Source organism: Delphinus delphis, chromosome 19 (genome assembly GCF_949987515.2).
Source record: "Delphinus delphis chromosome 19, mDelDel1.2, whole genome shotgun sequence".
NCBI lineage: Eukaryota > Metazoa > Chordata > Mammalia > Artiodactyla > Delphinidae > Delphinus > Delphinus delphis.
The window spans coordinates 51,796,884-51,821,658 of NC_082701.1; the positions used below are offsets into that span (position 1 = coordinate 51,796,884).

The 24,775-nt window shown below is 53.9% G+C and overlaps 2 protein-coding genes across 2 annotated transcripts in view; both read right to left on the reverse strand.

Moving 5' to 3' along the window:
* Positions 1-5,434: 5,434 nt before the first annotated feature.
* Positions 5,435-7,471, reverse strand: MFSD6L (major facilitator superfamily domain containing 6 like). The gene has a single exon (XM_059996855.1). The coding sequence runs from the start codon at positions 7,441-7,443 to the stop codon at positions 5,656-5,658; it is 1,788 nt and encodes a 595-aa protein (XP_059852838.1). The 5' UTR covers positions 7,444-7,471; the 3' UTR covers positions 5,435-5,655.
* Positions 7,472-9,839: 2,368 nt separating this feature from the next.
* Positions 9,840-24,775, reverse strand: part of PIK3R6 (phosphoinositide-3-kinase regulatory subunit 6) — a 45,999-nt gene continuing 31,063 nt past the window's right edge. The window contains exons 10-20 of the mRNA XM_059996331.1: positions 24,566-24,652; positions 23,070-23,493; positions 22,638-22,716; positions 21,892-22,014; positions 19,112-19,222; positions 17,773-17,863; positions 17,414-17,484; positions 16,615-16,705; positions 15,300-15,415; positions 11,058-11,170; positions 9,840-10,492 (exon numbers count right to left, since the gene is read on the reverse strand). Of these exons, the coding sequence (XP_059852314.1) occupies positions 10,339-10,492; positions 11,058-11,170; positions 15,300-15,415; positions 16,615-16,705; positions 17,414-17,484; positions 17,773-17,863; positions 19,112-19,222; positions 21,892-22,014; positions 22,638-22,716; positions 23,070-23,493; positions 24,566-24,652 (1,460 nt within the window). The 3' untranslated portion in view covers positions 9,840-10,338. The remainder of the gene's footprint in view (positions 10,493-11,057; positions 11,171-15,299; positions 15,416-16,614; positions 16,706-17,413; positions 17,485-17,772; positions 17,864-19,111; positions 19,223-21,891; positions 22,015-22,637; positions 22,717-23,069; positions 23,494-24,565; positions 24,653-24,775) is intronic.

The window sequence follows — 24,775 nt, forward strand, 5'->3', positions numbered from 1 at the left end:
TCTCTTTTCTGGGAAAAGGGCACACAGGTTTTAATATATCTTGTGAAGAACAACAGAGGCAGTTTGTCGATGCCATCTGCTCCCAGAGAGAAAGGTCGTATCATGGCGGTATCAGAGGGTCTCAGGATTTTCCCAAAGGTGACAAATCCTCCCATCTTTTTCCATCGGTAGGGGGTGAAGGCTGGTGAAAACAGGGTAGTTGGTAAACGCTGGTGAGGCCCTCACTGCAGGCACCCAAATATAAACAGGTGAGACTCGAGGGGCAGCCAGGGTTGGACGGATGGGGGCTGAGAAGCAGGAGGTGAGGACCTGTGAAGCTGACGCTATTCCTATCAAGGCTCTGACCCCATATGGCCCCCATCAGCCCTGGGACCTTCAAGTGGTACATGCAGCCATTTGTCCTGTTTCTTTCACACTTACAGGGACTCCCACCCACCCTGACCAAGACCAAAGCAGCGTAAGGGTAGCTTGCCTCCTCAGGAAGAAATACCAGCGGCTGCTCTGAGCTGGCAGGGCCGCTGGTACCTGTGTCTCTTACCTGCCAAGTCCACTGCAAACCCTGCAGCATCCCCGCTCCCAAGTCCTTCTCCCGGAGGAGTCCTATCTCTCACTCAAAGCCAGTTCAACAGTGGCACCTGATCCTCGCTGTTTTTTTTTTTTTTTTCCCCTGTAGTTCCCAGCTTCAAGATCTAAAGGGTCCTCAGGGAGCTGGCCTCACCCTGAACTGGAGCTTTGGGAAGGGCCCGGGCCCATGTTTGCCAAAGGAAGCCAGGCGGGTGTTTCCCCGTGTGTTTGGTGCCCCCTGGTGGAACACTTCTGAATTGCGGGCCGACTCCCTTCCTCCCTTCCGGTCCTGGTTTGTTCTCCGCGGTCCCAGCTCCTGGCCCTCAGCTTATGGCCCTCGCACTCCATGTGGAGGTAGAAAATGGCCTCTCTGGCCCGAGAGGATGCCCTCATCCCTGGCACAGGGTAGAGGGGATGCAGGAGTCCAAGGTTGCAGCCTATGATGGTTGACATGTGCAGAGCGGGAATTCGGATGCCGCTAGGAGGGAGTTCCCTGAGCTAAAGGTGCCTGCCTGGGGCTCCCCCTTCCACCGCAGACCCCCAACCACAGGCTCGCAATTCCAGCCCCCAGGGACTGCCCCTCGGGTTCATCCCATCACTCCCCTGGAGCCCTGGTTTTGAGGGCAGAGGGTCAGTCTAGGGCTGGGACTTGGGGCTCCATGTGGCCACGCTGCACAGCAGACCAGGGGCACAGTGCCAGGTTCAGGGAAGGAAATAAACATTCATTCAGTCCATCCCTCGGGTTCCAGGACGCCATGCCGTTCTGCCGGGTGAGAAGGGCCGAGGCTCAAAGGAACGGATCATGTCCACTCAAACGGCACAATCTGGAAGATCATGGAGGCCAAGGCCCTTGTTTTTCAGACTTGGAAGGTGAGACCTTGCAAGGGTAAGTGGTTTGCCCGAGGGGTCACATCTTAAGCTTCACTTCTGTAACAGAAGGCACCTCACCACATCACCCTCCCATCACAGATCACAGGCTCCCAGGGTCCAGAGGAACTGCAGTCCAGTCCAAACTCATGTCTCCAAGCTATTTCCCAACCAGACTTGAAAAGAGAGTCAGGTTTCCTGAACATTGCTCTGGAAAAGCCCTCTGATTTTGGAAATGTCTTCTGCTCTGCCCCACATCACAAGTATCACCAAACAGCCATATCCCTGGTCTCGGTGGCAGTCATCCATTGTGGAAGGGACCTAGCAGGCTTAGGAGTAATGTCTTTTCTGTATTGTCTTTCATTTTTATGATATAGGCACTGGTTTTCTGTCATTCTGGACTCTGCCATTTCTACAGACTTTTTCCCTCATCACATGGGTTCAAAATTGCAAAATCATCTGTGATCCTTGATATCTCCTTCTTCCCTAACCTCCACATCGTTAGTCAATCAATAACCAAGGGCTATATTGTTGATTCCATCTCTGAAACTCCCTTGCATACTGCACTAGTCTTCTCCGGCTGCCATAATAAAATACCATGGGCTGGGTGGTTTAAACCACAGACATTTATTTTCTTATAGTTCTGGAGGCTAGAAGTCCGTGGTCAAATTGCTGGCAAATTCAATTTCTGGTGAGGCCTCTCTTCCTGGCTTGGAGACAGTGGCCTTCTTGATGTGTCCTCACACGGCCTTTCTTCTTGCACTGGTGGAGAGAGAGGGAGAGAGAGAGAGAAAGAAAGAGGGAGGGAGAGATGGAGGGAGGGAGGGAGAGGGAGAGAAAGCTCTCAGGTGTCTCCTTTTCCTCTTATAAAGACACCAATCCCATCGGATTAGGGCCCCACCCTATGACCTCATTTAACCCTAATTACCTCCCAAATGCCCTATCTCCAAATACCATCACATTGGCAGTTGGGCTTCAACATATGACTTTGGAGGGGACACAATTCAATCCGTGGCACATACGTTGTCACATCATTAGATCATCACATGCTTCTGAGATGCAGCCCCCTTCCTGCCCAGACAATTGCGATGGTCTGTCCAAAACAGACGTCCCAGCCCTGATGGAGCTCCCACAACCCAGACCCGTTGTTCACAGTGCAACCCGCAAGACAGAGTATAAGCTTTCAGTGCCTCTCAGTTGGCTGGTAAAATCTTCACTTCCGGGAAGCAGCGTGAATATCCAGAGGAAGGACCCTGAGATTGGCAGTGGTCAGATCCGGGTCCAAGCTATGTTCCACCATCCAATAGTCATGACCCTGGGCAGCTAAGTCGGTTAACCTCTCTGAGCCTCAGTTTCCCCTGCTGTAAAACGAGCATCTGTGTGGTGAGAATTATGAGTGTGACATGTGCAGGTGTCAGGCACAGAGGGGGCGGGCATGGTTGAACCTGTGTGAATTCCCTTTCCCTTAGGGTGATATTGAGGGTGTCCACAGTCTGACTCCAACCCATGTCTCCAGCCTATTTTCCACAACTCCTCATACAAAATCCACAAGCAAGTTTAGTGTCTTGTCCCCGCCACGCCCCTGCCTGGTTATCACCCGCTACCCTTGTAGAACAGCCTCTCCACTTATCCGAGCCAGTTTCAACACACAGCTTGAGCAGATGGGCTCAAACAGATCTGGTTTTGAGTTTTAACCTTCTGAGCCTTAGTTGCTTCACCTGTAAAATGAGTGGAAGCTCTGACTTAATGAGGTAGCTTTGTAGCACGGATACCCTCGATTCTTGCCAGTCTGGGTGTGGGAGCCCAGATGTGTCCCTGAGTCACAAAGGTCACACAGAAAACTACCAACATTGGTGTTTTCCAAGCCTCTTCTAGGGAACACTAGCTCTGAAAGATACTGATTTGTGTACCTGGAAGAAGGTTGTGATACGTATTATGTCAGGGGAATTACAGGGCCAACAAAGTTAAACAAATTTGTTGGTTATAGGGCTTTCCAGAATCTTTCATTGCTAATACGTATTGTAAGTTTCTAAGAGGTGACGTCATTTACATAATTTCTTAAATTGTTTGGCACAGAATTCTTTTTTAATGCCCCCACCCCCCTCCCTGCTAGGATCAAGTTTTCTGCAAACTCACCTGGGAAATGAAGGTTTAAGTAAGGCTGAGCAGAAAGGTTAATGGCTCATCCAATATTTACTTTCCTCTTAGCCGGAACTAAGATGTGTTAGAACTCAGTATCTCTGATAGCCATGAGGCTGCGAGCTAAGGATTTCTTTTGCTTTTAACTTTATGATGCTGAACCGATCTAGTGGCTAGTTACTAGCGTAAAAGTCACTCCTCTGAGGTCTAAGTCTTTGTGACCCGATCCTTCCTTCAATATGCAGGCCTATTTCATCATCTCCATGAGGTTTTCGCCCAGCATTCAACCATCACGCCTGCCCCACACTTCCTGAAACACTGTTTGAACTTCTCACTTGACATTCAGCTTGTCTTGTTCTGTGTATGTGTTTTCTGTTGGGCCTGCGGGCTGCCCCTTGTCCCTGGTTCCTGAAAGGCAGCCTGAGTTGTAAGAGTGTCTTTGTTATTTTTGGTGGGTCTCTCTGGACCACACCCGTGTTTATGCTAATGCGTGACTCCGGGAGGGCCCCTGGTTTATGTTAATGAAGTAACTAGTGAGGGACCCTAATGCTAATGAGATAACTGGGGAGGGACTGCTGTGCCAGAAAGACCAACCACATGTTTAAATAGAAGTTTGGGGCTTTGAGCCATGTGACAACGGCCTGACTTCTGTTGGGACTGAAGGGGACAGGGGCTGAAGACTGAGTCTCAGACCAATGACTCAATGAACCATATGCTGATGTAATGGAGACCACGGATGCCAGAGTCTCCCGGGATGGCGATGCTCCGTGTATTTGCGCACATCCGTGGCTCAGAGGTGGTGGATTCCGACTCCGTGGAGAGAGGACATGGCCACTCCACGTTTGGGACCCTCCAGGCCTCACTCTATGTGTCTCTTCTTTTAGCTACAATAAAACTGTAATCATTCGTGTAGTACCTTCATAGGTCCTGTGAGTCATTCTAGCGAATTATTGAACCTGAGGGGGAAAGTGGGAACCCCAAATTTGTAGCCAGTTGGTCAGAAGTGAGGGTAGCCCTGGGGACCCCCAAATTTGTGGTTGGTGTCTGAATCCAGCCTTGGGAACTACTGGCATAGCGGAAAATGCACCAGATTTGCGGGAAGGAGATCAGGGCTCTGGAGGTGTTTCCGACAGTGACCCAATGTGTGACTTTCCTAAGACTCTGTTTTCTTGCTTGTAAAATGCAGTGAACAACTTTGATTTATTCATAGGTTTGCTGTGGGAGGTCCAATGGCACAGGTACTAGCATCCTAGCCCTAAGGAGGCTGCCGCACCCTCACGGAGCAGACGCAGAAAGTCTCCATGTGCTCTTGAGAGGTGGAGCCTGCAAAATGGGAGTCCAGAGGACGCGAAACGGCTCTTGCCCTCATCTAAGCATGGAAGACGAGTCTAAGGACCCCATTTTGGTGACGCACACATCTGAGAGTAAGAATGAAAACCTGTTCACCTCCACCCCCTATCCCCCCAAACACACATTACACTTCCCATCATTTTCTCTTATTGGAGACTTAAGTCCCTGGGTGTGACTGTGGGCACTGTACATTAGTGGAGAGAGAGAGAGAGAGACAGAGAGAAGAGTTTCGGTTCTCATGACCATCCTTACCTGCCCACGGCATGGCTTTTATCGGCTCGGGCTCAAGCCTTAAGATCCACAGGAATGTGCATGACTCATCGAAGCCTGCTGCCCCCTCCGCCGACTGAGTCCTGCAGTTCCATCGCCTTCCCAGCCCCGTCGGTTTCACCTGAGCAGTTCAGTCGTGGCTGAAATCAACAGCACCACGCAAAGCTCTTGCAAACCGCATACGCCAAAAAAGAGTGACCACAAAGGGAAATTTTTTGTTTTTTAGCAAATGTATTCTTGCTCCATTATTTTAAAAAGACTGAACAGCCAAAAGTTAAATCTCCTTTTACTACAAAAGTAAAGAAAATCATGCGATGAGATGCTCCCGTGGGGCTTTGGCACAGACATGCTTTTGTCTCCCAGGCTCCCTGCACTCCTGGCAGGACTCGTGGGGTTTGTCCCCAGCAGGCTAAGTGCTGTCCATCCCTTTGGCTCCTCCCCAGATCAGCGCATCCTGACTGTCTCTCAGCCCCTCCAGTCTGAGTGCTCGTCTCTCATGGCCTTCACAAGCCAGTCCCGTTCGGTCCCCTGTTCAGAATCACTCGTGTCACTGGCCTCCACGGCCAGCAGCTTAGAGTAGTTGATTGTCCGCTCCTGGGGCAGTCTGGACTGGATGGACAGGAACAAGGCCAGCCAGAGCAACAGGACCACACAGCAGGACTGGTAGAGCACAGCTAAGCTGAAGTGCATCACCACGAAGCCCCCCACAAAGCTGCCCAGGCTGGCCCCGACCCCGTAAAAGTGGTCTCGGAACACGGCACTCAGAGGCCTCTCTGTTCCGGGAGTGGCCAGATACTCTATGGAGGCCCCGACTGCCCACCACAGAGCCCCGTGGCTGACGGCGCTCAAGAGCTGAGCGGGGAGGACAGACCACCAGCTCCAGAGGAAAGAGAAATACAGAAGCTGCCCCGCCAGGCAGCCCAGCCCTAGCCCCACCGTGCCCACCCTGGACAGCTTCCTAAGCAACGGAGTTTTGAGAGGATGAAGTAGAATTTCCCCCAGCAAGCCCAGGGCCACTGAGACGCCCATGACTGGTTCGGTGCTCTCGTGGTCTTTCATGTGCCAGAACAGGAAGTTCTGCACGGTGCTGGTGGCAGTTCCTATCAAGAAGACAGTGAGGGCGAGGGTGATGAGGCGGGGGTCACCGCCTATGAGAGACAGGGCTTTGACCATTTTGTAGCTGGGCTCCCACCGCCTGCAGACGGGGACAGGAAAGGCAATGCTCACCAGTAAAGCCAGGGTGCTGACCAGTGAGTAGCCGTAGAAGTGCACTACACCCCGGTGGCCATTTGTCATCAGGAAGCAGTCCAGCTGCCCCACCAAGGCTGAGATGCCGCACACGCCTGCCGACATGCCCAGCAGCCTCCAGATCCACAGGCTTCTGTAGCCGTCAGTGGCGTCCACAAAATCCAGGTATTCATAAAGGCTGTCATCGGCCACCTGCTCCACAGGGGATGTCAGCAGCTCCCAGACCACCATGGAGCCCAGGGAGAGGATGAAAGTCCACCGCAACCCTTCCGAGGAGAGGTCGAGGGCCCCCGCCATCCCCCTGGCTGCCGACTGGTTGGCCGGACTTGCCAACGCCGTACCCCCAGCAAGCAAAGGACGGGCAGGACTGACCACCCTAAAAGCACCTTCCTGGGGAGTATCTTTCACTCTTGAAGTAATAGGATGGAGGAGAACTCGGGATGTGGTCCTGGTTCCTTGGATGGAGCCCACAAAGGAGCTGGGCAGACGACTGAAAGGTTCTTGGCCACTTTCCCCAGGCCCTTCTCTGAAGCCATCGCCTGGGGCGACCCCAGTACTCCTCTCGGCTGGGAGGCTGGGCGCTGGGTAGTTCGGAGCTGGCTCGGGGGCGGAGGTGACGTTCACGGTGAGTGCGACCGCCGGTGGTGGGACCGTGGCGGTCACACTGTGGCTTCCGTTACACGAGCGGTACCCTGGGTCTCTGTCCAAGGGCGGCACCAGGACCATCAACAGGCTGGCTCCCACCGAGCCGAGCAGCGAGCCTATCAGAAGCACCCTCCGCTTCTGGTAGCTTTTGGCCAGGAAGGCACAGAAGGGAGCCCAGAAGGCTGCGATCAGGTGCTTGGTTCCCATGAGGATGCCCACCCAGGGCGCGGCCAAGCCCAGCTGCCGCAGGTAGAGGGTCAGGAACGGGGTCACGCAGGCATCCCGGACCCCGCACACCAGATGGAAGAACCTGGCCACCCCCAGCGCCCTGCTGGTGTCCCACTGGGGGTTGGCGCTCATGGCTGCCCGGCTCCGTCAGACCCGGGCGGACGGAGGGCGCGGCGGGGCGCGGGGCGGGCGCGGCGCCATGTCCCTTGAAGGGAGGCGGGAGCGAGCCGCACGGCAGCTCCAGCCTCCGGCGGCGCCGCGGTCACCGGGTCAACGGCCGCCCACCGCCCCACGTCCGGCCACCGACCCGGAAGTGGCCCCGCCCGGAGGGCACCGCCCCTAAGGGGCGGTGCCGGCGCACCTGCGGGCCGCACCTGCCACGCCCCACGGCCTTCGCCGCCGCACCAGCCAGACGTGCGCAGGTGCAGGAGGGTCGCGGGCTGAGGCCTGCTGGGTGCGCTCGAGGCCACCCCCAGGGCCCCCGCGTAGCCCACGGTGCTGAGTTAGATCCCTGAACTGCTTCAGGCAAGTAAAACTTGGCTGGGGAGGCGCGAGAGTGGAACTCATGATATGCCCCCCTGCCCCGTGTTCTTTAGGTCTTTGCTCATGGGCCCCCCATCAAGGACGACCCTGTTTCCCTCAGGGACCGTCCCTGTCTACCCTCGCTGACAAACCCCGCCCCCTCCCCAGACTCACACTCTCCCCTTCCCTGCTTGTTTTCCTCCGTGGTACGCATCGCTGTCAGACACACTACCGGTTTCTGTTTCACGGGTCTATCTTGTTGATTGTCTGTCTCCATTGGAATCAAGTGCTATTTTTGTCCCCAGGGCCTAGAACTGTTTGATTGGATGTGAGCTGCCTCTGGAAGAGGCACGACCTTAGGTGACACGGTTTTCTTCAGTGGAGACAATCCCCCGAGAGGGACTGACAGCTGAGGGTGGTCTTGAGACGGCAGCTCCTCCAGGCAGCCCCGTGCGGCACCCACCCTCAGCCCCACCCCCGGCCAACGTTATGCACGTACTGGATCGCTTTATTCGACACCTGAGAGCGCTTAGTTGTCCATGTGGGGAATACACACGCCAGAGGTGGTTAGCTAACACTTCATCCAAGTCACACTCCAGAGGCAGTGAATATAAGCACGTTAATGATCTCAGATCAACGGAAGTGGATTCGTTAATCATCCCGAGAGATATTGGCAAAATTTCGCTGGTGAAATTCGTGGTGTCCAAGTCACATGGATTGTTTATAATTTTTGGAGGCATCTCCTCCCTTGGTGAACAGGATTAAGAATCCGGAGATTCCAGCAGTCCAGACCCTTTGGAAGGGAAGACTTTACTTTGAGATGGACACTTTACAGTGTCCAGCCACCCAGTGTCCTTGCGTGAAGGTTTCAAGCAAGGTTTGTTCGGAGCACCTAATTTGACTGGGGGTGGGGATGCATATCTGAGTGGGCGGCAGAATTTGGTCTATGACGTACTTTCTTTGTAAGCTGGTGGAGAGATTGTTGGGGGAGAAGGCCCAGAGCCCTCACCTAACTCTAACAGCTGGTAAACCCTGCAGCTGTTTATTTCACGAACCTAGTACTTGTTGCCCAAATTGATATGAATCAATTTACATAACCCCAATGACAGAAAAAGAAAGTCTAGCCATGTTCAGATAAACTCACTCAAATTCAGTGATATCAGTCACTTCCTGTTTAAAACCATCTCCGTTACATTCAGGGCTGTCCCTAGTCCCTGTCCTCCCCGGGCTCCGCAGGGGCAGCTTCGGTGGAGGACCGCACATCCATCAACTGCTCGGTCTTCACCTGTCCAGGGTGGATCGCCACTGAGGGGCAGGGATTTCGCCACGTAGTGTCCATCAAGGTGCCTGCGGTCCACATCCAGGCTTTAGGTTCTGTGGTCCCTGTAGCCACTCATGGCTGCACCTATTACCTTGGGCTTGTTTGCTTTCAACTACCTGGGGAATACCGTACCTGCTTCCCGTGCCCACAGAGGCGCGGGGACTCTCTTTAAGCTTGCTCTTGGGCCCATCTGCCTAGGCCCCCAGGCAGCCCCTCTTACACCATGGCCCTAGGCTCTGAGAACGTGCTCTGAGACCTGCCCCCACTCCCAGGGCAATAAGGCCAAAAGTGAAGTGCTTACCTCTCCACTCTTGGGTCCCGAACTTGGAAGGGACTCTTCCATCCCACTGCCACCATCCCCTGGGATTGCCCAGGGGATGGGTATGGACTTAACATCTGGACTCAAAAGCCAAGAATTTTGATGTCTTTAATCTCTGGCTCCTCTGAAATGAGCCTGCATTCCCACCTCGGTTCTGGGGACATCTCTGATCAGGAGGCCCTCAGTGAACGCGAACGAGGAGAGGGCCGGGCAGGTGGACAGAACACACCAGTGAATGTTTCACCAAGCTCTTACCTGGGCCTACGCAGAGTCATTAGGTTAGACTACGTAGTGCCTCTGCTCTCTACTAAAACACAAGTATTGCTCGATATAGATGAGAGCAGAAAGACTTTAGTGTGCATTTATTGAATCTGACATTTCCTCTCAACCGGGAGGGACGCCCGCCTGGGAGTGGGCGAGGTGGGCAGTGGCCCGCTAGAGGGAAGGGAACAGACTGGGTGGGAGGGGCTGCCGCTGCCCACGTCCTGTTTGCCCCAGGCCACGGGGCCCCAGGCCACGGGACAGCAGCTCTCACCTTGGTTTTAAGGGCCGGGTGGGGAGCTTGAGTGGGAGAGGCAGGGATTGGAAATCAACGAAGGAGTGGACACAGGTGCAAGGAGCTGGGCTTCATGCGCACAGCTTGGCCAGGGCCTCCTCGGCCCTTCGTGTGGGCTCTGCCCCACCGCACCCGCCACGGCCAGCTCCCTGTGCTCCTGGGACTTGCTGGCTTTCAGATGTGGCTGGAGGCCGCCCCAGGGAGCCTTGTTCTAGTCGTTGCTGTGAGTGTTTGGGGCAGGTGGGGTAGTGTATCCTTCCTCTCGGGCCCTCTGCTCTCAGACTCAGCGATTCTGCAGCCCCTTTGGGCTCACTGGACGATGCCAGAGAACGTGTTGATGGGCATTCGAAGGGGCTTGGCCTTGGCTTTGGTCCTTTCTATCTCCTCCTGGTGTGAGCTGAGTCCCAGCACCTTGGATTTCTGGGCCCCAGAACACGGCTCTGGGCAGGGAGCAACCTCGAACCTGTGGGCGGAGAGAGGCCAGCTCGGGAGACCCATCTCAGGGGTCAGATCTGCCTGGGCCTTTTGACCGTAGCCCCTTTACTGTCGGGTATAGACAAGGGGGCTCCGCAGAGGGAAGAGGAAGAGTCAGAAGGAGAAAGGGTACCCTGAGCCTGGGGCGAACGCACAGAGAGGAGGATACGCCTGAACGGGTCACCCTGTGCGCCTGCCTGACCCAAAAACACCTCCCTAGGGGACACCAGTAAGTGTCGTGTTAACTGGGTCGTAGCTGCCACAGAAGGGCAGCCTGTGTTGGGGGCAGTGCCAGCACAGGAGGTTGGATCGGGAGGGCTGCAGGCTGAGCATTTGTAGGAGAATCTCGGGAGAACTGAATTTCAGCTACTGCCCAAGGTCAGCCGTCATTTGCTCTTCTTCCTGGATTTAAGTCATCACCTGAGTCCACACCCATCAGGGATACCTGCCTGGCCCACGATCCACCCCAACAAGGCGTTCAGGGCTCAGGCAAGAGCAGGGGCGGGGCCGGCAGCCAGGCAGCTTTGCCCCAGGGGCACGGAGCCCAGCCTCACCTGGCCACATCCCTGTACGCGCGGCAACTGTCCTTGTCCAGCAACAGTGTCAGCAGCCTCTGGTCCTGGCTTTGGATCTGGACGTTGGCCGACCGGAAGGTGTTTGTCACCGTCTGCGACAGAGACAGCTTGGGGAGCATCACCTTGGTAACGGATGGCCCGGCCAACACCTCCTACCCTGGAATCCTGTGTGTTTCAGTTCAGTACCCAAGGGTCCCGCCTCTCTTCTTGCAAGTGACCCTGAGTAGTGTCAAGCCTGCATAAGATGCTTCCAGGCAGCCTTGGTCCTTGGCTCTCCCATCATTTCCACAGTTCTTTTTCCCACCTGTCGTCCTTAATTTCAAACACAACCTGGGATGCTACAGCTAGAGCTTGCCAGGTGCTGAAGTGACCTGAGCACCTCCTTTTTGACAGGCATGTTATGTATGTAATTTGGGGCTACTTCAGGGTTTTTATAATCCCTGACCCCTGTACTCAGTGTTGGACTGCATACAAAATTATTTCCCTGGGGCAGAGACAGAGGGTCTGGAAAACAGTCACCTATCCCCATGACTCAGACTAAGCCTGTACCAGTTTGTACCACGGGGCTAGTTACGTCCTCTGCACGGGGAACCCGGGTCATGGTGTTCCCACCTTCCACACCCACAGCCCTGCGCAGCTTCTCCAGAAAGTACCCAGGAGCACCGGAAAACAGCCCCGAGGCAGCCCTCCAACCCGTGACCTGAGGGGGCTGCTCCCGAGAGACCCCTCCCCCTGGCCAGAGAACGTAGAGCATCCTGGGCTCCAGGTGGGGCACTGAGGGCCTTTCCGGTCACTGGCCCATAGCACACGTGGATGGCAGCTTTGCATGACTCACCACCACAGAGCACTGGAGTTTCTAGAGCCTTAGCCTCCAACTCATTCAAGTATTCTCCACCCCTTGAGCCACCTTTCCAAAGCATAAAATCAGAAATTCTGTTCTAAGTGGTCTGGAGTCCAGCCCCGGCCTGGACCTTTTTCATAAGCTCCCTGTAGGCAGGGCCGATCCACCTTCCTACTGTCAAACAGCAGAGGGACAAACAGAGCCTCAACCTGGGGCGGGGGGTCAAGCATGTCCAGGCATTTCTGCTGGACTTTTGTGGGGTGGAAGGTGGGCTTGGCGGCCAGGAGTCTATGGGCAGAGTGTGCAGGAATCTCCCGGGAGACTCCACCCAGACCACCGGGGTTCTCATCCTGGCTCTGCCACTTATTAGCCGTGTGACCTTGGATATGATTCTTAATCACTCTGTGCTTTTGTTTCTCACCTTTGCAACTACCTTGTAGGTAGCGAGACAGTACAGAGGTAAAAGGGAACTCGCTGGGGTGGTAAGTTTAGATTTTCAAAAAGCTCACAACCAGGTTATTTAAAGAGGTCATTAAAAATAGAAACCGTGGTAAGGAACTGACTTTGAAAGGGGAAATACATAAAGATAAATAGGTCCACCCTGGAACCTGAAGCTCAAATACAGAGCTGTCCTGTTGGAAGATCTCAGCTCAGTACAAAGCTCTCAGCCCGTCAGAGCGCTCCTCCAGTGCACAGGCTGCCCCAGAAAAAATGGTTAGAGGTGAGATCCTGCATAGGTGGATCAGATCAGATGATCAGGGAACGTCTAGCCCGCTCCTGCTGTGGGCCATTCCCGCGGTGGGCGCTGGAAAGACGGAGATAGGGCCTGAGCCACGAGATCACGTCATTGACAAGTTTTGCAAATGCTTCAGTGGCTCTGTCCCCAGGGCTCTGGGGAAGCACAGAGGTGGGGTCCCTAGCTCTCCGGGGAGTGGGGAATGGGGAGTGTGGTGGAGGAGGTGGAGGGAAGGGCCTCCTGGGGGAGATAACACCTGAGTTTCATCTTGAAAGAGAAATAGGGGTTATGAAAGGAAGATGGGGAAGAGAAAGGGAGGCACGGGGTTTCAGGCCAAGCAAGGCGTGTGAACAAAGGCACAGAGGAAGGTCTGCCAGTACGCTTCCAAATGGAACCGAGCAGGATACTATGGGAGCTCCCCCGGACAGACCCCTCCCCCATATCCTCTGCTGTAGCTCCTCTCCAAGTACCTAGATAACAGTATCTGATGCACATTTCCTGAGCTGTTTTACAGATGCTAAAACCACCAGCAAATGGAAGAAATTAACTACTTGATGACCATGAGCACGTAGCCCCCAGACCTACTGGCGCCTAAGGATTGATAACGTTAACTGCTGTGACACCACCCTGTTACCTCGCCATCAGCCAATCAGAGAGCTGTGCACCAGCTGATCACATGCACGGGGACACCCTTCCCTCACCTGGCCTTTAAAAGCGCTTTGCTGAAACCCATCGGGGACTTTGGTGGTTTTGAGCACCAGCTGCCCTGGACTCCTTGCTTGGCACCCTGCAATAAACACTGCACTTTCCTTCGCCACGACCCGGTGTCAGTGTATTGGCTTTGCTGAGTGCAGGCGAGAGGACCCAGGTTTGGTTCGGTATCACAGATACCCCCGTGTAAAGTGCACGCAGGGGTGGCCAGGGTTGCAGATGGAGAGAAAGCGGAACCAAGCTATGCAACATTGAAGTTTCTCAGCCCTTCTGCCCTGGAGAGTAGGAAATGGTCGAGGGATTTTAAGCGCAGAGTCATGTGTCCGAGTTCTGTTTTAGAAAGATCATGCAGGCAGAGGTAGGGAGGGTGGATTGCAGGAGTACTGGACTGACATCGGGGAGACCGGCTGGGAGGCTGTAGAGTTTGTCCAGGAGAAGGGGGTGGATGAAGGTCTGGCCCAAGGGTGACCAATTCGTCCCAGGAAACCCCTTAGTCCCTGGCAAACTGGGACAGATGGTCAACCTCACTGGACCACAAGAAGGAGGATGGAGAGGAAGAGAGAGGTGTGAGAGTGTTTGAGAGAGAAAACCAGTGGATACAGGGAGGTGAGAAAGGGGAGGCATCTGAGCTGACTCCAAAGTTGCCGGGACAGGTGACTGGTTATTGATGGTCCCGCTGAATGAGAGACAAGACACAGGGGAGGAGGGGATGAAATAAAAACAGCCGCTAATACATATATAGCTGTGACTTGGCCAAGCACTCTTCTAGAAGCTTGACACGTCACCATCATTTAATCCTCATAACAACCGGACAGGTAGGTACCATTACTGTCCCCGTTTTCCAGATAATGAGACTGAGGGACAGAGAGCTGGAGTGTCTTGCCTAAATCACGTAGCTGGTAAATGACAGCTCAGATCTGAGCCCAGGCAGTCTGGCTCCAGAGAGCTCTTAACTACTAGAAAGCACTGGCTCTGGTTTTGAATATCTTGAGTTTGGGGTGTCGTGGGACACGGAGGTCATGCTAACTTAGTTGAATGCAGGAGTCAGACACTCAGGGATGAATGTCAGAGCAGGAGATAAAGGTTAGGGCACCCTTAACAACTTGGACTAAAGCCATGGACGTGGTTTTGAGAGTCCAGGGAATAAGAAAAGAAGTGGGCCATGGACTGAAGTGGAGAACAGTGGCTATTTCAGGAATCGGCTTAGTAAAAAGAGTCCAGAGAAAAGGGCTGAGTGATGCCAAGACTTGGGATGAGGTGGAAGGTCACGGCCCTGACCTCGTGGATGCAGGGTATCGCGGAAGCACTCAGACACCTGAGCATCAGACCGAGTGGGCGGCTTGACCTAAAGGTAGTGTCTACCTGACAGGCGATGTGGGGAAGCTCAGGCTGTCTTGAGAACGTGGTTCAGGTATGATCACGGGCTCCAAGCCCAGCCGAGTAGGGCAGTGAAGTCCAGAGAGGCCATCAGATAGGGAGAAAATGGGCGGGTCCTATGTCTGTATCAATAAGGGACTCTCTATGAGTATCGGTAAGGGTTAAGGCAAAGGGCAAAGGGCGGCGGTAGGGTGATGAGGTTGAAAGAGCTGGTTTGATGTGGTCAAAGGCCGGGCCATTGCTGGTTGGGAGTCTAGCTGCTGTGTGCAGGGGACGCCAGAACCCGGATGCATTTTGTACTATCTGGGTACGTCTTAGTTCCTCAGGTGGTCCAGGTGGAGGTGGAGGGCGGGGCCTTAACTCTTCCAGTGCCTTACTTATGCCAGTTGGTGCTCAGTATTTCAAACAGACTGACTGGAAAGCAGATTCTTTCCAACAGGAAGACCCACTTCAACAGCAAAGGCTCAGAAAGGCTCAAGAGTCTATTCCCCCTTCGCTGAAACCCTCCCCCTGGGCTCCCCGCCACCTACCCTGCATGTATCTCCCCAGTACTTACAGAGAAGGACCTTCCTGCCAAGTTGGAGGTCTTGACAACCTCTGTCACGCTAATATTCAGGCATGTGTGGTCTGTCTCGGGAGCAGCAGTTGGGGGGCAGTGGGTGGGCCCTGAAACTGGGAAGAATGAGATGGTGGGTGAGGGGCTGTGAATGGGCCTCTAGGGAAGGAGGGGAGCTCGAGACTCCGCCTCCCAAGAAGGACACGAACCCACCTTGACTACTGCCCCGCCCCCTTTTAACCCCGCCCCACACCCTGCGCAGCCCCTACTTCCTGACTCCGCCTCGGTCCCCGCCAAGCCTCAGTTCCCTCCAGATCATCGGTCTCCCTCCCCTGGAGAATCCACATTTCTATATCCTGAGGCATAGCAGACATCACCAACCTAAATCCTTTCTTTCACCTTCTCCTGTACCCGTTTCCAACGGGAAGAAGTTCCTCTGCAGCCACTGGGCATGCTCAGAATGGCAGGAACACCTAGCCCAGGATGGTGTGTAAGACAGAGGGCTGTAGGAGGGCATCTGTCCCAACACGTCGAGAGCATTTCTTTGACTTTCCTCACACCGTATAATGTGTCAAAAACCATTATTGTGTGACTGCTGCCCGGCTATACCCCTCCCTGCCGACGAAGGAGGGTTCTTAGAGATCTAAGAACAGTTCGGATAGGACCGAGTGATGGAAAATGTGGAGGAGATTCAGGAGTTAGAGCAGGGGTGGATGGGGTGGGAGTTTTGTAAGGGAAACAGAAGAAATCAAAGTTTCACAATAGGGCTGACGCTACAGTTTACCGTGTGCACATACATTAGCATCTTGTCTCTATTTTAGAAATGAACAAACAGGTAGAGAGGTCACAAGTAACCCGAGGTCACACAGATGGAAACGCGGCAGAGCTGGGCTTCGACGCCTGCCCATCTGGTTCTAGAATCTGTGCTCCTGCCCCACTGCTCTGTGACCGCCTCTTGTCTTAGAGCTATTGCCAAAGTCACACGTCTCCTTCACATACACGAGGCCACGTACACCCCTCCGCGTGGTCCCTCCACCTTCCAGCTCAGGCTCATCCGGCGGCAGAAGCATCACCCAGCGCTGCTCGATGCTGACCAACCTGAAGGCCAGGCGGGTCCTCGCCCGGGCAGCCTGGCGCCCAGCTCCGGGCCCAGCACGGGTAGGAGTTCGACCACGTTCCGTGATCCCAGGGACAGGGAGGGAGGCTCCTTCCCCTGGCTCAGCCCGTCTCCTCTCTCTCCGCCCTCTCTCCTCCGCGCCCCTGCTTTCCCGTGCGTGTCCTTCCCTGTCTCTGCTCTGCGTGCCCAGCCCCTCACCTTCAGTGTCACCGGCTGGAAGGGCCTTTAGGACCAGCCCGGTGGCCCGCAGGGAGACGGTGACCTCTCGGGTGCGGTGGCTGAGCAGGGCCTGGGGAGGGGGATGCGGGGACGGAAGGGGATCCTCAGGACAAGGTACACGACACCACGTCAACAGTCCTGCTTCTGTCCCCTTCCCCCCATCCCCCGCTTCCCGCCCCTGCCCTGAGTGTTGGCCGTGTCACTAATGTCCAGTAAGGAGCTGGAGGATGCAGGCTCAGAACACTCAGCCCAGGGAGCCTTCCAGACCAAGGACTACGCCCCCATACATCGGGTCAGCTAGCGAGGAGGGTATTTTATTTATTTATTTTTTTTGTGGTACGCGGGCCTCTCACTGCTGTGGCCTCTCCCGTTGCGGAGCACAGGCTCCGGACGCACAGGCCCAGCGGCCATGGCTCACGGACCTAGCTGCTCCGCGGCACGTGGGATCTTCCCGGACCGGGGCACGAACCCGTGTCCCCTGCATCGGCAGGCGGACTCTCAACCACTGCGCCACCAGGGAAGCCCGAGGAGCGTATTTTTGAGCAAGGGGACAGCGCCTTGTTCCTTAGGTCAGATCGCCTCCTTGGCTGTGTGGAAGGCCAACTGTAACCCCCCCCATCCCTGCAAAACTCCCTGGAGGCTGGGAAACTCTGGGGGCAGCCACGAGAAAAGGGCAGAAGTTTCCTCTGGCTCTATCCGCTCCCCCTGATGTCCCTGACAACTGCTTCCCCCCAGTTGAACCTCCAGGCCACCTGCTGACCACGCCACACACACTGACCTTCTGGTAGCGAACAGAGAGCTCAGCCCCTGGACCCTCGGCCACACCCCTCCTCCGGGGTGAAAGGCTCTCTGCAGGGGACGAGAAGAGGCTGAATGAAGGCGGGACGTCCCCGTCCCTCCCGCCCTGGCTCCCCACCTCCCTGAGGTGGACCTGAAGCTGCATCTGTCCCGGGATGGAAAGGCAGCACCCTAGGGGGGCCAGGCTGCCCTTCAGTAGGGCAAAGCCCCCCGGTATTCAGCAGAGGTGGGACGGGGCTTGGGGGGAACCATTAGGTGAGAGGTGGGGGGACTTTCTGGAAGCGGGCCTTGAGGAGCTGAGCCAGGGCAAGCTTTGGGAAAGGGGAGACAGATGCCCACCTCTGGGGAACTTGGAGTCCTGGATCTTGACTTTGAGCTCGGTGAGGAAGATGTCCTCTGCAGGGTCCTGGCTCAGGTCACTGAGGAAGATCTGGAGGGAGGCGGGGAGGAGGGAGGCTGGAGGAGGCCGTCCCCAGCAGAGGCAGCTCCCCCCAACCCCCACAGCCCGGGATGCGGGCTTCTAATCCAAGTGCCCACCGCCGCCCTCAGATCCTCCATGGGCCGACTTCCTTGCCCTTATCTTCCCCTATCTTTTAATTTATTTTTCTACTCATTTGAATTCTCACAGGAACCCTGTGGTGAAGATTATTCCTATTTTAAATGGTTGCCCCACCTCCTACATTGCACCTGCCTTCCAGAAAGGAGAAAGGCTTGTGCCAATTGAGACAGCCCCACCTTTTTTTTTTTTTTTTAATATTTCTTTCTGCCTTTATTTAGGCTGTGCTGGGTCTTAGTTGTGGCACGCAGGATCTTTAGTTGTGGCCTGCAAACTCTTAGTTGCGGCATGTGTGTGGGATCTAGTCCCCTGATCAGGGATCGAACCTGGGCCCCCTGCATTGGGAGCGCGGAGTCTTAACCACTGGACCACCAGCGAAGTCCCTATTCCCATTTTGAAGATGGGGAAAATGAATGTTAGAGAGGTAGAGGTACCGCGATCCCACAGTGAGCAGGTGGGGGGACCAGGAGGCAAAGCCATGAACTTCTTAGCACCGCACACAGGCTCTAACTTTCCACCCACTGCACCCAGCCGGTCCCACACTGACCCGCTCTTTGGTTTACACACACACACACACACACACACACACACACACACACACACACACTCTCACACACACACACACTTCATGGTGTTAATAGCAGGACATTCAATTATAAACAAAGGACAGTCTCTTATCTCAGGGGACTCAGAGTCTTGGTGGGGAGAGACAGGTATCTGCAGATATCTGACAAAGTGGCAGTGAGGTGTCAGAGGGATGCCCAGGGCATCACAGGGGCACCCAGGAGAAGCACCCAATCGGGCTGAGAGGAGCAGAGATGAGGGCAGTTTTGCTGTAGGACGTGAGGGCTAGCAAGGATGAAGGAGAGGACGTGAGGTAAGGGAGAGAACCTTCCACATGAAGAAGACCTGCTTCTGCTTGAACCTGAGGCCTTAGGAGTTAATAATTATCTGACTCATCCAGAGAGTAAGAAGAGAAAGTTAACAAGCAAGAATGTCTGGATGAGTTTATGACTTGCATCCTGGCCCCCTGTTTCCCTGGAGCCAGGGTATTTAGGTTGTGGGGTCCTGGGGTCCAGCAGGCTGCCATGGTCTCCTTGGAGCCCCAAGTGGGAAGCTTACCTTGACTGCGTAGATCTGGAAATAGATGGGTTGGGTGCCCATGCGAACATAGTAGGTGATGGCATCCAGGATGAAGGGGTCTACGGGCTGGGACGTGTCCAGGGAGAGAGGCTGTGAGTGAGGGAGAGGTACTGTCTTCAGCCAGCTTCCTCCATCCTACTGTGGGAGCTGACTCTTTCTTTTCTTTTCTTTCTCGCCATGCTGCATGGCTTGCAGGATCTTAGTTCCCCGACCAGGGATGGAACCCGAGCTCTGGCACTGAAAGTGCTGAGTCCAAACCACTGGACTACCAGGGAATTCCCACCACTTTCTTAACAGAGAAACTCCAAAGCCCCCACGTGCCCTCTGTGATACACGAACCCAGCTGGTCCTTCAACAGTCCAAGCCTTTCCGACCACCTGATTTCTGCTCCTAATCAAAAGATGACTGTCTAAATCCCCATCTCAGGGACTCTGATTCACTTCAATCACACACAGACATATTGGGCAGCTCTGTGTATAAGGCACTGTGCTGGGTGCTTGGGGTAGACAAGATGCTTGAGAATGTAAGTAATGATGAGAGACACTGGAGTGGGTTCTAGTTTGCATTAGCTACTCATTAGCCAGGTAAGCTTGGGCATGAGAGCTGGAACCAGATGATCTGATGTCTCTTTGAGTTCTTGTGGCATCTGACTATATTAATAAATGAGCTAATGTTTACATGCTATTGGGAAATGACTAGTGCCGTGTCCTACAGGCCTTCCCCAACCCCATACGATTATAAAGCATAATGGGTTTTTCAGGTAAACAGAACGTCTATATAATGTCTGATAGTATCAGAGTTGGAAAGCAGCTCAGCGTATTTCATCCATATCCAATCTTATAATATCTCTTCTAACTTTCACATCTGGTCTATTGAAATCTCGTTCCTTTCAAAAAGCTCGCACTGAGGAACTATGCACTTATTCTAATAGTGCCGCCATTGTTCACACTATTTCCATTTTCTTCATGTGGAAACTGCTTTTGGAGTTAAGTGTAAGGGTCACATAAATTGCTAATTATAAGGGGAAAGAGAGCAGGGGAAAATAAAAATCCTACCTGTGTCTTGGCAGGGAAAACAGCTACCAACAAAGGAGTATAAATGAGACCCTGCATCAGATGTTTCTCCTGTTAGTATCCTCCAGGTTTCGAGGAAAAGGTATTTTAATACCCAGCTAAACAGTCTTTCATATATAGGCAAAGACATTTTCAGATAAGTAATAATTCAGAAAAGATGCCTATCTCCAATATCTTTATTAGAATATAAGAAGATGTCCTAATCAATCAGGCAATGAAGCAAAATGTGGCCAGTTAGAAAGTAATTATGTAAAAATCAATAACCTCCTTTTATACTAGCAGTGACTACTACCCAAATATAATGGGAGAAAAATCCACAACTATAAGAAAAAACCATCAAACATAGGGAATAAATTTAGCAGGAAATGGGTAAAATCTATATGATGAAAACTGTACAACTCACCTGAGGGAGATACAAGAAGACTTTAATAAGTGAAGAGTTATATCTCACCCCCAGAGAGTGTAACATAATGTGCTAAAGATGTAAATTCTCCAAACTTCAATCGAGATCCCAAGGGAATTAAAAATAAAACTCGACAAAGGGATTCTAAAATTTATCTGGAAAGAAACAAGACTTTCCAATTCCAATTCTGGAGATTCAATTACTCTTGAACGAGTAATGGGGTAGATGTACCGTGCCAAACATTGACATTAAAAAGTGCTAATTTATACAGAAATGAATAGATGAATCAGAAAGAATAGGTATCCAGAAATCAACTCAAGCATGTGTGACAGTTTAGTAAATGATAAAAGTGGCATTTCAAATTGATGGGGCAAGATGGTTTATGCAATAAATAGCTTTAGGACAACTGGCTAAACACTTGGAAAAAATAAAATTACATACTAAAATTAACGGCAGATAGGTTATTTACATGTAAAAATTGAGACCATAAGATGGTTAGAGAAATTATCAGTAAATATTTACTTAATCTTGGAGTGGAGCAGGCCTTTCAAAGCATGGCTCCAAAGGGAAAAATCATAAAGGGTAAAAATATTGAAATTCTGTAAGTCAAAAAAAAAACCACTCTGACAAAATTGTTAGGCAAATAAAAAAGTGGGGGAAAATGTCTGCAGCACATATGACAGCAGAAAGGGAAGGCCTTTCAAATCAGTAAAAGATGATCTCTCCTTGCCCCCCAACCACTGCCTGGGGTGGGGGATTGGCACTATGGCTTGTGGTTAAGAGAACAGGCTCTGGAATCAAGCTGCCTGATTCCAAGCGGGACTCCTTCTGTTTCTTTGGGCAAGTGACCTAATCCCTTCGTGCCTCAGCTGCTCGATCTGTAAAATGGGGATGCAGTGGCAATAGCGCCTGTAGACAGACAGGAGTACCTGGTTGGTAGGGCTGCTGCGTATAAGTGCTTAGAACAGTGCCTGGCATGGGGCAGTGCTCAGGAAGCATGAACTGTTGCAGTTGGAGAGAAAATAGCACAAGAAACTCACAGAAGAAGGCATATAATTGACCTACACACTTAAGAATGTTTTACTTTATCTTCTCCATAGCGTTCCCGTAGGTGCCTGGTACGTGCTCCGAGTGAATTCCAGCCACTAGCTGGTTAGGGCTCCTCTTCTGTATTCCTTCCTGCCTCGCCCCTCATGGGGCTCCCTGGGCTGACTCTTGAGGCCAAGGGTCAAGAAAACACCCCCTACCACCTCCCTGCCGCCCTCCTACCCTCGCTGCCCTACCATCTCTGCCAGCTTGTGGATGGCGGGGCACAGGGTGTTGACGATGCTCTCATACCACGGGTCTGCGCGGCCCAGGAACGCAGCCACCTCTCCGAGCTCCGAATGCCTGGATGCTGTGGGCTTCTGGGGACAGAGGGACAAGGGGACAGGGCAGACCCGTCAGGCGCTCTCTGGCACTCTCTTCCTATCGGAGGGTCCCCAGGTACCAGTCCCGGGCAAACTAGCTCTGGGAATATGGCCAAATCACTCAACCTCTTGGGGCGTCGATTTGTGAAGACTTGTTTTACACCTGAGATGAAGCTGGAATCCCCTTCCCTGAGGATGCCCGCCAGGGACACTGAAAAATGGTCATCAGCCTTTAAAGGGGAGAGACAAGTATTGCCTTGAATTTAATGCTTTCCAATCAGAAGCAGAGTGGGCGACAGAAAAGAAAAATTGCCGGTACGGCTTCACTCCCGGCCCCCCCGGGAAGGGTGGTGTGTATGTGGCTGAGGGGGTGTGTGTGTGACAGAGAGCCCCGTTTGAGAAGCTTGCCATTAATTCCGTTAGAAAAGCAAAACGATGCTCCCAGTGAGAGAGCGTCTCTCTCTGGCCACATGCAGCCCCCAGGGCCCATGTCTGTGGCTTCTGGGACAGAAAGCCTCCAGGTCTCTCCCAGCTCCACATCCTAAGGAAGAACGATCCCAGTTCCCGCTCCTGACACCTTCCATCTCTTCCCCCACGTCCCCTGCCCCCCCTCCAGCCACCTCAGATGCCAGCACAGGGATGTAGTAGAGCTGCAGGCTGAGTCTGGGGGTGAGGCAGAACTTCTGGGTCTCTCGTTTCCTGGCAAGGGGGAGCAGAGCACAGGCATGAGGGCAGGGGTTTTGACTTCAGACAGACTTGGTTCCACATCCTGGCTCTGCTATTTATTATCTCTTGACTCTGGGCAATTGACCTACTCTCTCTGAACCTCTGTTTCCTCATCTGTAGAATGGGTGCAGTAAAGCAGGAAGCACAGTGCTCCGTGGTGGCCGGGTGCGGGGGCAGGGGGATTACTGTGCACCATCCTCTGCCATCCCAGCCTGGTCTCGGCCTCCTGAGCGCACTCCCCCCCCCCCGCACCCTTCCATCCTTCACTAGCACAGGCTGGGCCCACCTGTGCCCCGACCATCCCCAGCCGCCCCGTGGGGCCCTACCTGAGGCTGTGGTAGGCCCGGGCCAGACGCCCCAGCATCCGGTCGTCCCCTAGCACCAGCACCCGGGCCGTGTGCAGCCGGGAGACCCCAGGCAGCAGCCCCCTATCCCCGCTGGGCCTGCCAGTCCTCTGGTGCAGCCCCGGGGGCCCATCCCAGCTGCCGGGCATCAGGATGTCCGGGGGCCACACCCGCTTCTTGATGCCCCCTTTGCGCTTCAGCCTGGCTCGCTCCACCTCGGGGCTGCCAGGTGTGGGCGGCTCGTCGGCCCCCCACGGAAGGTCCCGCTCGATGCCGCTGTCGGTGGACAGCATGGACGCCCGGGCCAACTCCCGGTCTGGCAGGAGGCCCTGCAGATCCAAGGCTTCCAAGTCTGCACTGAGGCGCAGCTGGGATCGCGGGCGCAGGAAGAGAACCAGTTCCTTCCCTGGGACACGGAGACAAAGGGGACCATCAGGGCGGAGAGTGGATGCGAGGCTGGCAGGGCCCCACCCTGGCAAGGCCAGTGGTTCCGTGTTTCCCACACACGGTTAGCTGAACAGAAGCCCCATGAGATGCTCCGTGAAGGAATAGAGGTTCTGTGGCCAACAGAGACTAAGAACCCCACACACTCCTGCCACAAGTAAACATCTTAAAGGCTCTGAGAAGTCCTGTAGCTTAATGCAGTGCCTCCTGCCTCTAGAGCCCTCTTCTCCATATTTGCTCATTAGCATCCTCCATTCTCCAGCCCCCCCATAGTTTCCCCCGGGACACAGATAACAGAGCATCAGCTCCTGGCTTTTCTAATCGACCTTCATTTTATTGCTCCTGAGGAAACTGAGGCCCCCAGGGAACTGCCGTCCAGGGTGACCCAGCACGTGAAAGGCCACGTGGGCCTTGAACCCGGTTCACCAGTCTGGCACGTCCCACCACAACCTGCCGCTCTATCTTCCCCCCTCCCTTGAGAAGAGCCAGGGGGACTGGGGGACAGACATCAGCGTGGAGGGGAAGTGTGGCCCCCTCCTGCTCTGGAAACCATAACTTTTTTGTGCCTGCCTCCTTCTTGGGGACGTGTATTGTCTGTTGGCATCATCATGGCATGTGACACTTTCTAGACACTTTCTAGACACATGTGGCCAGTGGCTAATGCACGGAGCGTTCTGACATAGAGCAAATGCATCCTCTTTTCAGATGCTGCAAACAACTCAGGGAACAAGGAGCACACACAGACACACACACAGCAGATGCACAGGCAGACACACGAAGACACACAGAGACACAGACGTAGACATACACACAGATACACAATAAATATACAGAGATAGACACACAAACAGTGCACACACAGACGCAAGCATGTAGACACAGACACACAAAGACACCTGCACACACACCAAAAGACATACACACAAACACACACAGATGCACAGACACACACACACACACACACACACGCACACACGCATACACCACTATTTCCAGCCCGCTCCCCCCAGAGGGGTCAAAGGCACTGCACTTACAGAGCTGTTCCTCATTGGTCCACAGGTGGAAGGTGATATGGGGGCTGGGCAGAGGGATGCTTGGAAGCCGGTCCTGGGGGGGCTCACCTGAAGGACAGGCTGTGGAGACCACGGAGGAGAGGACTGTGGGATTCTCCTCTGCCCTCTCCCCACCCCCAGCTCCTGTGTGGGGCCTATGGGGGTGGGTGGCAGAGACCCTCGCCCTCCCGG